Source organism: Thamnophis sirtalis, unplaced genomic scaffold, assembly GCF_051295495.1.
Source record: "Thamnophis sirtalis isolate CommonGarterSnake01/CBP01778 unplaced genomic scaffold, rThaSir2_p1.2 scaffold_9, whole genome shotgun sequence".
Classification (NCBI taxonomy): Eukaryota; Metazoa; Chordata; class Lepidosauria; order Squamata; family Natricidae; genus Thamnophis; species Thamnophis sirtalis.
Genome location: NW_028261389.1, coordinates 13405440 through 13419596, shown reverse-complemented (window position 1 = coordinate 13419596; position 14157 = coordinate 13405440). Strand labels below are relative to the sequence as shown.

Genomic DNA, 14157 nt, shown 5'->3' with positions numbered 1-14157 from the left:
GAGCACCGCCCCTTAGAGTCAGGAACGACTAGCACATGTATGCGAGGGGAACCTTTACCTTAATATCTCAGCTGAGAAGGTTGAAATTCTCACATGGGATCAAAGAGGCGAAGTCATCCAATCTCCTGACATTTGATGAGGTTTAAGACATTCTTTAATTTTATTGAGGGTCTGGTGCTCTATAGGATGTTATTCTATATGGGAAATATACAGAAAATAATCACTTCTGCTGCCCCTATGGATTAGAGATAGAATTATGGATTGTCTTTCCTCTAACACATGTCTCCATGGATCTTCACCCTCAGAGGCCTTTTCTGGATCAGAGGCCAAGTGAGACATGTATGATTTCTTTTCCTCAGAGGGGGGCTTGGTTGACTCCTGCATTGTAGATTTTTCAGCACCATGTTCAACCTGAGTTTTCTCAGCTAGCTTCCCATAGTTTGGTCTCCCTCAGCTACATTGTGTGCGCAATTCCTAGAATTCTTTGCCAACACAGTCAAAAGACATAATGCTAGGCTTTCTAAATTTGTGCCTTTTATTTTAAGAAGCATCTTAATTTTTATGAAATAAATCTGTTACTTACAACAGAAGAAAATATTACCTCTAGTATTAGGGAGATGATAGCAATAGCATTTAAGACTTATATAACACTTCATAGTGCTTTACAGTCCTCTCTAAGCAGTTTACAGAGTCAGCATATTTCCCCCAACAATTTGGGGTCCTCATTTTACCCACCTTGGAAGGATGGAAGGCTGAACCTGGTGAGATTTGAACTGCCGAATTGTAGGCAGCCAGCGGTCAACAGAAGTAGCCTGCAGTACTGCACTCTAACCACTGCGCCACTGCGGCTCATGATAAGATGATAAGAGTTGGATCAGTATTGCCTCTGGTACTGATCCAACTTTTTATCAACTCCCTTCTTTCATGCAGGGACTTTTACCATTTTTCGATTAAGTACCTGGCAACCTATGGCCCATTAAGATCAGGACATCAATTGCAGACCTCACTGGATTGGAAGCTGATCCTGTTTCTTTTTCTCCTTTTTAGAAAATAGACAACCTGTTGCCTGCCTGGTACTATAACTTTCGAGTTACGATGGTGACCTGGGGAGAACCAGAACTCAGCTGCTGTGATACTTCCACTATTGGTTTCATAACTGGTAAAGCGGAAAGTTTGATAAACTTCTGTTTTTTGATGTCCTTCTTGTAAATCTTCGTGTTCATTGAAAGGCCCAGGCGGGCTTTCAGGAAGGGTCAGAGAAGAAGCCTGCAGCTGAATATTGGTTGGAGCAAGAAGCACAGAAGAGACCCTCTCTAGTTTCTTCAGATGTAAAGGAGACAGAGAGATATACACTTGCAAGATTATGTCAGTGTAATTTTACTATAAAGTAGAAATAGTTGTTCTGGCCATATTTTCTGTCTGCTTTGCCCTACAAGGCCAGCAGGTTACAATCAGAAGTGGGTTCCTACCGGTTCGGATGAGTAGGTGGTAACTCGGCTGCCCACGTACCCAAACCGGTTCTGTTGTCGGCGGCGCCATCTTGACTTTTGGTTCTGCGCATGCGCAGAACAATCTCCATTTCAGAAATGTCATTTCCCCCCCTTTTCTAACGTTCTGTGCATGCGCAGACCTTTTTTGGTGTAAATGCGCATGCATGCGGAGCGCCCGTTTGGCGTGCGCAGGAGTGAAGTGATTTTTTACGTGCCAAACCAGCAGTAATGCCAGTAGCAACCCACCCCTGGTTACAATGGTAGCAGAGAAATTGCCTTTGCTAAGTGATGTGTATACATAATATTGTGCTTTGTGACTCCATTGCATAGCAATAGAAATTCCAGTCCTGATTGACAGTTATAACCCAAGGACTACCTGTAGATCATTTGTCCCCTTGGATTTCCCCCACAGTGAAGAGCAATTAACAACGTGTGTGCATCATATTGCAAACCTCCCCCTGCTTGTCGTAAGATTATATGCATGCACATAAATGGTGAAGTATACATCATAACAGCACAACAGCCATTTGTCATTCTGATGCCATCTTTGGGTTCGGTAAATTCCTCTGTTTGTTCCTGTCTCATATATTCACGGCATCAGTAAGGGTTTTTTTTTTTTTTTGAAGAAGGCTTTGGACTGAGACAAATTCATTTTAGCATCATTTTCCAGAGGAAAAAAGTATCTGAAGCTGCACTTTTTGAATCTTAGCTTTCATCTTTGCTTCTTTGAAAGATTTATATCGTATCTTTCGGATAAGCGGTTAAAGATTGAAAAGCAGTTGGTTTGATAGTTACGGTTTTGCGTGAAGACCAGCAAGAGCTCAGCCACAAAAATTCACAGAGCAATTTCTGTTTTGCACAGCAGCCTACTTCAAAGGGTTTTGAGGGGAGGAAAATATTGCAGAACTTACTGTCACCTATTTATATTACACTAGAGAAGGAGAGGGAGCAGGCAGCAGATTCCTAGCTTGCTTGGCCTTATTCTCATACCTATCTTCTTTATCATGCCTCAGGCTTGATAGAGGAAAGTTTTTCATGAGATGACAAGCCCCATGATTCAGAAGTATTATTCAACATCACCTTAAGATCCCCACTGCAATATTGCTTCTCCAAAATTCATTGGCATATGAAGTTATTTGAAGTGAAATGACTGTATCTGGACCAAACAGACCAAACCATTAAAGAACATTCAAATATCTAATGCCACCCCAAGGTTTAGTCTGCTCGATGTATTTCTGAATTCTTCAGAGTCTACCGTTCATCCAAATATGTAATTATTTTTTCTGACAGTGGAGTTGATGCACCTTGATTTTGATAAGTGCAAAACACGCTCAGAATTACATGAATTGGAAGGCTAGTGTGTTGCAATTTTTTTCCCCACTCCATTAATATCTCCAATCTAGACAGTGAGTGTAGGGGAGATACAATTCTTAAATAAATCCAGTCTTTTGTTAGCATAAATATCCTATTAAACATAGCTTTGTTATTTTATTTTTTTAAAGAAAGCAATCTGACTGACAAAGTTAAAGAAATATATAATAGGAAGCCGTGGTTACTATTCTTTAGCAGGTGCTCTTTCAAAAAAATATAGAAGACTGTTTCCATTTTCCTTGGCAGATTATTGAAATGTGCACAAAGCTGATTTAAAAACAGAAGAGTCTGCAATCTGATAAAATACACACAACTGCTTCTTCAAAAGCTTAACCAAATAGAAAAATCTTGGGATTTCAACCTCAGAAGTAATATGCCAGTCAATTCCAAATATTTGCATAGCTGTCAGATTATGGAACAATTTTGCTTTCTGACACTTTGAGCCAACTACTGTAGATTTTAACTTAGCCTTGGGAAGAACTCAAGGATAGTACAAGGCTTCAGAAAATGTTGAACTCAACCATTGTTAGGGGAGTAGATAACCAAAGATTTCATCTATCGGTAGGGGATTGGATTAGATTAGGGGTGCCTGGCTGGGGAATTGTGAGACTTAAAGTCCACCAGTCTTAAAGTTGCCAAGCTTGGACACCCCTGGATTAGATGAAGATGTGTAATCTGTGACCCCCAAATTGCATATATCATTCTTCAATACTTTGAGACACTTGCCAAATATCCATGTGAAGAAGGGGAAGAGTATTAAGTATGTAAAGATACTTAAATTAAAATTAAAGGTTAAAGGTTAGGTTAAAGGTTTATTGCATTTATATGCCGCCCTATTCCCGGAGGGACTCAGGGCGGCTAACAAACCCAGGGGAGGGGGGTAGTACAACTAAACCTATTAAATTCAGTTAATTCAAATTTAATACAAGTGTGTATTATATTACAATAAAATTCAGTTTTTGTACTGTCACCACATACTTTTCAGCATAGTGTCTCCAGTATGTCACCCAAGTGCAAAATGAGTTCTTGGCTTGAAAAATGTTGCAATTATAGGAACAGATAACCTTCGATGACTTGTTTGACAAACTCCTAGAATTCTGATGTGTAACGGAGGAGGGAGTCCCTGTGGATTTTACTCGGCTAGTAGGGCTCATCTAAAGGGACGCGGTGGCTTAGTGGCTAAGATGCTGAGCTTGTCAATCAGCAAGGTCGGCAGTTTGGTGGTTCGAATCCCTAGTGCAGCATAACAGAGTGAGCTCCCGTTACTTGTCCCAGCTTCTGCCAACCTAGCAGTTCGAAAGCACGTGAAAATGCAAGTAGAAAAATAGGAACCCCCTTTGGTGGGAAGGTAACAGCGTTCCGTGCACCTTCGGCATTTAGTCATGCCGGCCACATGACTACGGAGACGTCTTCAGACAGCGCTGGCTCTTCAGCTTTGAAACGGAGATGAGCACTACCCCTTAGAGTCAAGAACAACTAGCACATATGTGCGAGAGGAACCTTTACCTTTACCTCAGGGCTCATTTCTGGTTCAAGGCCTTTGAGCCAGTGCCATCTGAAGACGTTTCTATGGTCAGCATCATGTCATAGGGTTTGGTTACCTTCCCACCAAAGTGGTATCTGTTAATCTACTTGCATTGCATGCTTTTGAACTGCTAAGTTGGCAGGAGCTGAGATAAGAATAAGAGCTCACCCTGTCAGATGGCACTCGGGTCTTGAACCTGGGCTGCCAACTTTCTAGCGTCTTAACCACTGAGTCACCATGTCAACCAGTGAAATGAGGTGAAGAAGAAGCCTTTAAAAAAAGACTGTGCTCTTAATGCAAATAATGTATGTTTGGGGGAGGAAGAACACTATGATGGTTGACGATGATGATAATGACAGCATTTGTTTCTTTGTTTCCTGGTAGCTCCTGTGTCTCCTAAAATCACTGCAGTTGAATATTTCAACAGCCTTCTCTATGTCAGCTGGATCTACGGTGATGGCAACACAGACCTTTCTCACTCTAGAATGTTGCACTGGATGGTTATTGCTGAAGGAAAGAAGAAGATTAAAAAGAGTGTAAGAATCATGTTGCTATTGGATGTTGCTCCCAGACCAACAACTGTCAGGCCACAAGAAGTAAAACGTTGACATTGGTTTCATTACAACTGACAAATGATTCCTTTTCAGCTTTTCCTCGGGAATTATTTTACAAGCATGGGTTCCAACTGCTCTTATGTCTTAGGTAGGCCACCTTATAGAAACAAGGAGTAGAGAAGACAGGTAGTCCTCAACTTACAACCACAACTGAGCCCAAAATTGGCGTTGCTAAATGAGAAATTTGACTTTTGTCCCATTTTCTTGCGACCTTTGCTAAGCGAATCAGTGCAGTTGTAAAGTTAGTGACATGGTTGTTAAATGAATCTGACTTCCCCATTGACTTTGCACGTCAGAAGGTCGCAGAAGGGGATCACGTGAGCCGACACTGCAACCGTCATAAATGTGAGCCAGTGAAAAATGCTCATAAGTCACTCTTTTTAGTGCTGTTGTAAGTTCAAACGGTCACTGAATGAACTGTTGTAACCCGAGAACTACCTGTAGACCAGAGGTGGTCTTCAGAAGGTTCTGACCAGTTCTGGAGAACCTGTGGTGGAAATTTTGAGTAGTTTGGAGAACCGGTAAATACCACTCTGGCTGGCCCCACCCCCATCTATTCTCTGCCTTCCGAGTCCCAGGAGGAAATGGGGATTTTGCAGTATCTTTCCCATGCCACGCCCACCAAGCCACACCCACCAAACCATGCCACACCCACCAAACCATGCCACGCCCATCGAACCGGTAGTAAACAAATTTGAATCCCATCACTCCTGCAGACATAGCTAAATGAGGTGAAACAAGAATTGGCAAGCACAGTTTACAGAGCACATTTAGTCTGCCAACTCTTATTATTTGCCTTTCTCACTCTAGTTGGCCATTTTGTAAACAGAAGTACAACTACAGAGTCAAACTATTCTCCAAAGCACCTGAGGGCAGAACAAGAAGCAACGGGTGGAAACTAATCACCGAGAGAAGCAACTTAGAACTGAGGAGAAATTTCCTGACAGTGAGAACAATTAACCAGTGGAACAGAAATTGCCTCCAGAAGTTGTGAATGCCCCAACATTGGAAGTCTTTAAGAAGATGTTGGATAGCCATTTGTCTGAAACGGTATAGGGCAGTGATGGAGAATCTATGGCACGCGTGCCACAGGTGGCATGTGGAGCCATTTGTCAGGTCACGCGAGGCGCGCTGGCCAGCTAAGTTCATCCTTTTTTAAAGCCATTTTTTGCCCTCCCCAGGCTCCAGAGGCTTTATAGGAGCCTAGGGAGGACGAAAAGAGCCTCCCCCGCCCCCTCTGGAGGTTTCATGATTTCTGTGAAGCCTTCGGAGTGCAAAAAAAACCCCTATGGGCAAACCAGAAGTTTGGGAACAGACTTCTGATTTGCTCAGAGGGTCGTTTTGACTGTTCCGAAAGCTTCAGGGAAGCCTCCTGAAGGTCCCTGAAGCCTCCGGAGGGTGTCCAGGTGGGGGGGAAGCTGTTTACATTCTCCCCAGGCTCCTATAAAGCCTCTGGAGCCTGGGGAGGGCGAAAAAAGCATGAAAGAAATGGGGGAGAGCGCCTGTAGTGCGCGCATGCGCATTGGGCGGGTCGCGCATTGCATTATGAGTGCAGCACGCCCGCACACGACCCCCCTGCGCTCCCCCCACTTATGGCACGTGAGCCCAAAAAGGTTCACCATCGCTGGTATAGGGTTTCCTGCCTAGGCAGGAGGTTGGACTAGAAGACCTCCAAGGTCCCTTCCAATTCTGCTATTGTATATTGTAAGTAGTCTATGGCTTACAACAGTTCATTTAGTCACTATTCAAAGTTACAACTGGGAAAAAAATGACTTTTTTCAACATGGCCACTGCAGCATCTCCATGGTCACATGATCAAAATCCAGATGTTTCGACCACTGACTCATAGACCATTTATGACGGTTCCACTATACCGAGATCATTTGATCCCCTTTTGTGGCCTTCTGACAAGCAAAGTCAACGGGGAAGTCAGATTGACGTAACAACCATGTTACTAACTTAGCAACTGCAATGATTCACTTAACCACAATGGCAAGAAGGGTTGCAAAATGGGCATAATTCACTTAGCAGCCATCTCACTTAACAACAGAAATTTTGGAAGGAATTGTGGTCATATATTGAGGACTACCTGTGTGGACTAGTTGGCTTTGAGGTCTGCTGATCCAGCATAGATTTTCTTAATTCTTCCAAGTTCATAGAGATGGACATGGCCTGATAGGTTCCTAATCTAATCTTCTCTTTCAGGATGGATTAATTCCCCAATCCTGAGCGCTAGCTATAGTCCATGATAGATAAATCATGATAAATCTTAAAATGTATCTACTTAATCAATTTATATGGCCACTCCCTCATTGTGTGGCATCCATGATTAAGCACAATTCAAATAAGTTTGAAATTACCAATAAGGGAGAATAATTGTAGCACAGGGTTGAAATGAGGGGTCCTTGGTGCTCTCTAAGCTTGCTTGTTTTCTTTCAGACATTTCACTACCCTAACTATGTAACACCATCAATGCTAGTACTCAGAGAGGACCAGGGGTGGGCTTCAGAAATTGCAGCAATGGGTTCACTGCCCCATTACTGGGTGGCCATGGGGGATGTGGCTTAGTTGGCCTCCTGCACCATGGTGTAGGGTGTTTTTCATCCTCCCTAGACTCCGGAAGCTTTCCTCGAACCTCCGGGAAGGTGAAAACTGCTTCTCCCATGCTCTGGAGGCCCTCTGGAGGCCGGAAACAGGCCCATTTCTGGACTTCCGGAACCTCTGGTAGGCTCGTTTTCCTCCCTCCCTGAGCCTCCACGCAGGCCCTGCACTTACCTGGCATGGTGAATGGGCCGCGTGGAGACTCCTGGGAGTGGTGGGCGTGGCCAGCCAGGGTGGCATTTGGGGATGTCACTGAACCGGGCAGAATCTTAGCTAGAGGATTGCCCAAACCCGTGCAAACCCCCAGCAGCCCACCCTTGGTGAAGACCTCTCAGACTGAAATTAATTTAGTGCAATTAATAAAATTACTCCCTAAGTATTTAAATAACATTCCTCTTCCGTCACATTAAAGTAGCAGCTTCTGAAAGGATGGAGACTATGTCCAAAGCTCTTTATGGCTGCATTCTGCGTATTTATCTCTCCCCTCAGTCATTCCCAGTTGGTTGGGCTTCACTTACAAGACCAGCCTTCTTGAGAGCTGCCCAGTTGTCCTTCTCTGAAGACTGATTCCAAATCCTCTAAAGAGGCTGAGACAAAAGTCCAATTAGCCCACTAATCCCTGGTCACTGTTCAAAGCTGATCTTCCCTGCAAGGAGTTTTTAACACTCTCTGTCTGTTTCAGGTGAGCCGGAATGTCATGACCACCATGCTCAGCCTTCCTGCCGGGGACATCTATAACCTCTCGGTCACGGCTTGCACTGAGCGGGGTAGCAACAGATCCGCGGTTCAGCTGGTGAAAGTTGGTAAGGCCTTAGTTGAGCCATCCTTCGGTCTGAGGCTACACTGTGGGTTGGGTTGGGTTAAGATTTAAGATTTAGTTTATTTGTATGCCGCCCTTCTCCGGGAGGGACTCAGGGCGGCGAACAACTCAAAAAGGGAAAGGGGATACAAACACAATACACGTAATTAAAATACACAAGAGTCATACAGCCATACAAGTCGAGAGGGGAGGGGAACTCATCAACCCCAGGCCTGCCGGCACAGCCAGGTTTTGATGACTTTCCGGAAGGCCTGGAGAGAGGTGAGGGTCCGAATCTCCGCGGGGAGTTCATTCCAAAGGGCCGGAGCTGCTACAGAGAAGGCCCTCCCCCGGGTAGTAGCCAGATGGCATTGGCTGGTGGACGGAACCCGGAGGAGGCCGACCCTATGCGATCTAACGGGTCTATGGGAGGTAATTGGCAGCAGGCGGTCTCTCAAGTACCCAGGTCCAATACCATGAAGGGCTTTATAAGTTACGACTAGCACTTTGAAGCGTATCCGGAGACCGATTGGTAGCCAGTGCAGCTCGTGGAGGATAGGTGTAACGTGGGTGTACCGAGGATAGGTGTAACGTGGGTGTACCGAGGTGCACCCACAATCGCTCGCGCGGCTGCATTCTGGACGAGTTGTAGTCTCCGAATACTCTTCAAAGGCTGCCCCATGTAGAGCGCATTGCAGTAGTTGGGTTTAAGGCAATGATGCTACAAAATGAAAATGGTTCTCAGAACTACAGGGATGCATTTTGGTTGGAGGAAAAATTGACGTTGACAGATGAGATGATACAACTGAATGCATAACAGATTGTGTGCTTCCCTTTAACCATAAGTCTTATCTGCAAATTTAAATGTATGTGAATTATTGAATTTGGTCTATACCGGGATGGGCTTCAAAAATTTCAGCAACGGGTTCTCCGCTCAGTTGCTGGGTGGGCTTGGCCATAGTGAGCGTGACCTACTTGGCCTCCTGCACCATGGCAAGGGGGCAGGCATTTTCGCCTTCCCCAGGCTCCGGAGGCTTTCCTCAAACCTCTGGGAGGGGGCATTTCTCTGTCATTTTCGGTTCCACCACAAAACCGCGAAGCCCTTATCCGCGCCGACATAAGTGCGGAGGCAAATCCGAAGCGCTAAGAAAAACACGACTCTACCGCGATAACATAACCGCGGAGGGCAAATCCGTGCCTACCGAAGCACCCTAACCCTAACCCTAAAGCAAACCCCTAAACCTAATCCTAACCCTTACCTTAATTTAAATTGGCTTTCTGCCGCCGCGCTGTTTTAAAGCGCCCTTCTGTCACCGCGCTGTTGTCGCGGTGGTGATGACGCGCGGTGATGACGTTGCGGCTTTAGCGACGCGGTTTAATCACCGCTATTTTGATGAGCGCGGTTTTGTCGTGCCACGGTCATTTTCAATGGTGTAAATCCTAACCTTTCATTCCCACAAGCTCAGGATCTTGCTCTCTTAAGTTTCATTACTCACTGTTGAACAGTGAAACATACTGAATGCCGAAAATGACGAGATCTATCAGTATTTTTATAAGAATATAATTAATAACATGAACTAAGTAGCAGAGACAGACAGTATAAATGAGAAGAAAACAGCTGTGTTTTGCTGATGCGGCACCGATGACAAAAATGGCAGGCGTTACAAATCTATTAAAACAGCAAATTCACAATGGGAATAAACATAACTCACAAGCAAGAATCCTCATGTTGTAAGGACAACACATGTGTAAATCAGAAGTAAATAGTAAACATTTGAGAGAGCAGAAGAACCAGATTGAAAGCTGCAGAGCAGAAATTTCATAGCCAAAGAAACACACACTGTGTGTTTGTGTGTATTGTGTGTGTGTGTGTATGTGTGTGTGTATGTGTGTGTGTGTATTAAAGATGGTACAAGAAAGCATCTTGTGCTAACTAAACTAAAGGCATAAATTTACCTTTGGAAAACTGGGAAGAGTAGAGAAATCATACAGTCATTGGAGACTGGCATATACAGGTTGTCCTTGACGTATGACCACAGTTGAGCCCAAAATTTATGTTGCTAAGTGAGACAGCTGTTAAGTGAACTTTGCCCCACTTTACAACCCTTCTTGCCACAGTTGTTAAGTGAATCACTGCAGTTGCTAAGTTAGTAACATGGTTGTGAAGTGAACCTGGCTTCCCCATTGACTTTGCTTGTCAGAAGGTTGCAAAAGGTGATCCCATGACCTTGGGGCACTGCAACCATCCTAAGCGTGATTCAGTTGCTAAGTGTCTGAATTTTGATCACATGACCACGGAGATGCTGCAGCAGTCATGAATGTGAAAAATAGTCCTAAGTCGCCTTTGTCAATGCCCTTGTTACTTCAAACAGTCACTAAATGGACTGTTGTAAGTCAAGCACTACCTATAGGAAGATCTGAATGAGCAACCTATCACATAGTCTGCATGTAACTCTCAGAACCCCAGGAGTTTGCCACCAAATTTTAGATCCAATCATATGGTTGCAAATTGTCTGTCTGTCTGACTGTCTGTCTGACTGTCTGTCTGACTGTCTGTCTATCTATCTATCTATCTATCTATATCTTATCTATCATATCTACTGTATCTATCTATCATATCTATCTATCATATCTATCTATCATATCTTGTCTCTCTCTATCATCCTATTTATATCTATCTATCTATCTATCTATCTATCTATTTATATCTTGTCTATATCTACTGTATCTATCTATCTATCTATCTATCTATCTATCTATCTATCTATCTATCTATCTATATCTTGTCTATATCTACTGTATCTATCTATCTATCTATATCTATCATCTATGAATCTATCTATTATCTATCATATCTACTGTATCTATATATCATATCGACTGTATCATATCTACTGTATCTCATATCTATCTATCATATCTATCTATCATATCTATCTATCATATCTTATCTCTCTATCATCCTATTTATCTATATCTATCTATCTATCTATCTATCTATCTATCTATCTATCTATATATATATATATATATATATATATATATATATCTTATTTATCATATCTACTGTATCTATCTATCATATCTTTCTATCATATCTATCATATCTTATCTCCCTATCATCCTATTTATCTATATCTATCTATCTATCATCTATCTATCATCTATCTATCTATCTATCTATCTATCTATCTATCTATCACACCTTGGTATAAGACAAAGTAGTTACAAGTTATTGGCACATAACATTTTCACTTTGATCAGGGGTGAAATTCAGCAGGTTCTGACAAGCTCTGGAGAACCAATATCGGAAATTTTGAGTAGTTCAGAGAACCGACAAATATCACCTCTGTTGGCCCCGGAGTGGGGTAGGAATGAAGATTTTGCAGTGTCCTTCCCCTGCCATGGCCACTAAGCCATGCCCACAGAACCAGTCGTCAAATTTTTTGAATTTCACCATTGACTTCGATGAATTGTCAGAATCCCCATAAAATGCAAAGACAGATCAAAGATGAAAAAACAGGTGATCGTCAGTTAGCCAGGAGGGAAATGAGCTTTCATGTTTGAATTTGCTTTCTTTGGATTTGGGATTGCTTCATTATTATTATTATTATTTTAAATGAACTTTCGCAATTGTGATATAGATTAACATTTTTAACATCCAAGATTTTATAATCATTTGAGAATAGAAAACCAGTTGAGTTTTCAATTGTGAGATTATTCAACACTCTGGGATTCATCCTTGTTCTTTATGGGACAAAAACATTTTCAGCAGCAAACTTGTGCCAACACAAATATACTCATCCTGCAGCTAAGAGTTAATTGAAAAAGGAAATGAAGTAAGTGTTGAAAAGAGAAGCAAAAGCATGCTGCTTCAGACTGCCTTCCTGTTTTATAGTTGCCTGTTATTGCCAAGAATACTTAGGGAAGACTGAAAACCTATCCCCCGTAGGTCTGCAGAGTTCAGGATTTTGGATCACCTTGCAATCTTTTACTTTATGTGGGCTCCCAATGGCCTACAAGGCGCAGTCAAAGAGACTTTCGTCTTGTTTCTAGATCCAGTTCCTCCAAGATCACTCTTTGCGGTGAATAAAACACAGACCTCCGTGACTCTCTTGTGGGTAGAAGAAGGAGTGGCAGATTTCTTCGAGGTTTTTTGCCAGCAGGTTGGTTCAGACCACGAGACAAAGATCCAGGTATGTGTTTTTTTTATCCTTTATCAATTTCGGATCGCTCCTGAGATACTTAACCTGGGTGGCTCTGCTTTGAAATCCAGCCTCTTTTTGCATGAATCATTGCAATATAAACTTTTAAGTGAAAAGACACAGCTTGACCCAGTGGTGCTACTCATTGTGTAGATGCACTGATTTAATTCAAAAGACACTTAACCACTCATGTTGCCAGTTACCACTTCTAATTGTTACTTAGCAATATACGGAGACAGAAACTGGCATAATGATACAAGCCCTGTTCTTTCCTACATGTGTCATGTAATATAAATGCTGTAAAGGAATGGAACTGCCAGATAAGGTAAAGTTTCCCCTTGCACAGATGTGCTAGTCATTCCTGACTCTAAGGGGCGGTGCTCATCTCCGTTCCAAAGCCGAAGAGCCAGCTCTGTCCGAAGACGTCTCCTTGGTCATGTGGCCAGCATGATTAAATGCTGAAAGTGCATGGAACATTGTTACCTTCACACCAAAGGTGGTCCCTATTTTTCTGTTTGCATTTTTACATGCTTTCGAACTGCTGGGACAAGTAACTCACTCAGTTATGCAGCACTAGGGATTCGAACCGTCAACCTTTCTGATCGACAAGCTCAGTGTCTTAGCCACCGAGCCACCACATCTGGATACCACCATATATAAGATAGAAATGGAGCTATGCCAGCTAACCACCATCCCAGTCTTCAAAACATTGAGGTTTCCATTCTACCCAGAATTAGTCAGCTAGATTCAAGTGGGCTCCTTTCCTACATTCAGTTGGATCCTGGAGAGCATTTGGCTGAGTGTCAGAACCTTAACAAGAGTCATGACTGTTGAATACATCTTGATTCTCTTCAACATGTGGAAGAGGTGTACTAAGAGTAAATTATCCATATCTTCCCCATTGCAGGATACAAAATCGTCACAAATGTTGAATTTCAAGACCTCAGAAGGATTAGAGGAACCCTATTTGAAGCTGTTGTCTTCCTTTAGCTGTTCTCTTAAAATGCTTTAAGTTCCCCAGTTCTATTTGTTGTTTCACAATCACCCTTGTTAGTATCTTTGTGGTTAACATTTTCAATACCTTGGTACTTCTTGCAACATTCTTCACATGCAAACACTCTTCTGCTCTGAGGAGAACAAAATTACTTACGTTTTCCTGAAGTTGTATTTAGGGTTTTTTCCCCCCCCCATTGACCGTCTATTCTATTTCCGAGTTTTTAATTAATGTCAAACTAAATCTCCAGCTTGTAGATGTAAAAAATATATATCTATGTTTAATTGGAATCAAAGCCCATTAATATCTTATTATCCACAATGGAGAGCCAGAAGCACCTAAGAAATTTGCACCTAGGATGGAACCCTTGAAATAAGAAAGATTTCAAACCCTAGCTAATTCAGATGATTTCCTCTAAATTTTATTTATTTAGTTAGTTTATTTAGTTTGTCAAACATGTAAAAAATAACAGACTTAAGTATAAACATAAATATGAACACAGTAAATGGTTACGAATAAATGGGGACAGTAGGACAGGGATGGTAGGCTGGTGCGCTT

General features: G+C 42.5%; 1 protein-coding gene across 2 annotated transcripts in view; it reads left to right on the top strand.

Annotated features, from left to right (window-relative positions):
- The window catches only part of PTPRO (protein tyrosine phosphatase receptor type O), a 174688-nt gene that overhangs the window by 116125 nt on the left and 44406 nt on the right, over window positions 1-14157 (top strand). For both annotated transcript variants that reach the window (XM_087722843.1, XM_087722842.1), the window contains exons 10-13: window positions 1048-1159; window positions 4771-4922; window positions 8284-8404; window positions 12457-12596. In XM_087722843.1, the coding sequence (XP_087578969.1) occupies window positions 1048-1159; window positions 4771-4922; window positions 8284-8404; window positions 12457-12596 (525 nt within the window). The remainder of the gene's footprint in view (window positions 1-1047; window positions 1160-4770; window positions 4923-8283; window positions 8405-12456; window positions 12597-14157) is intronic.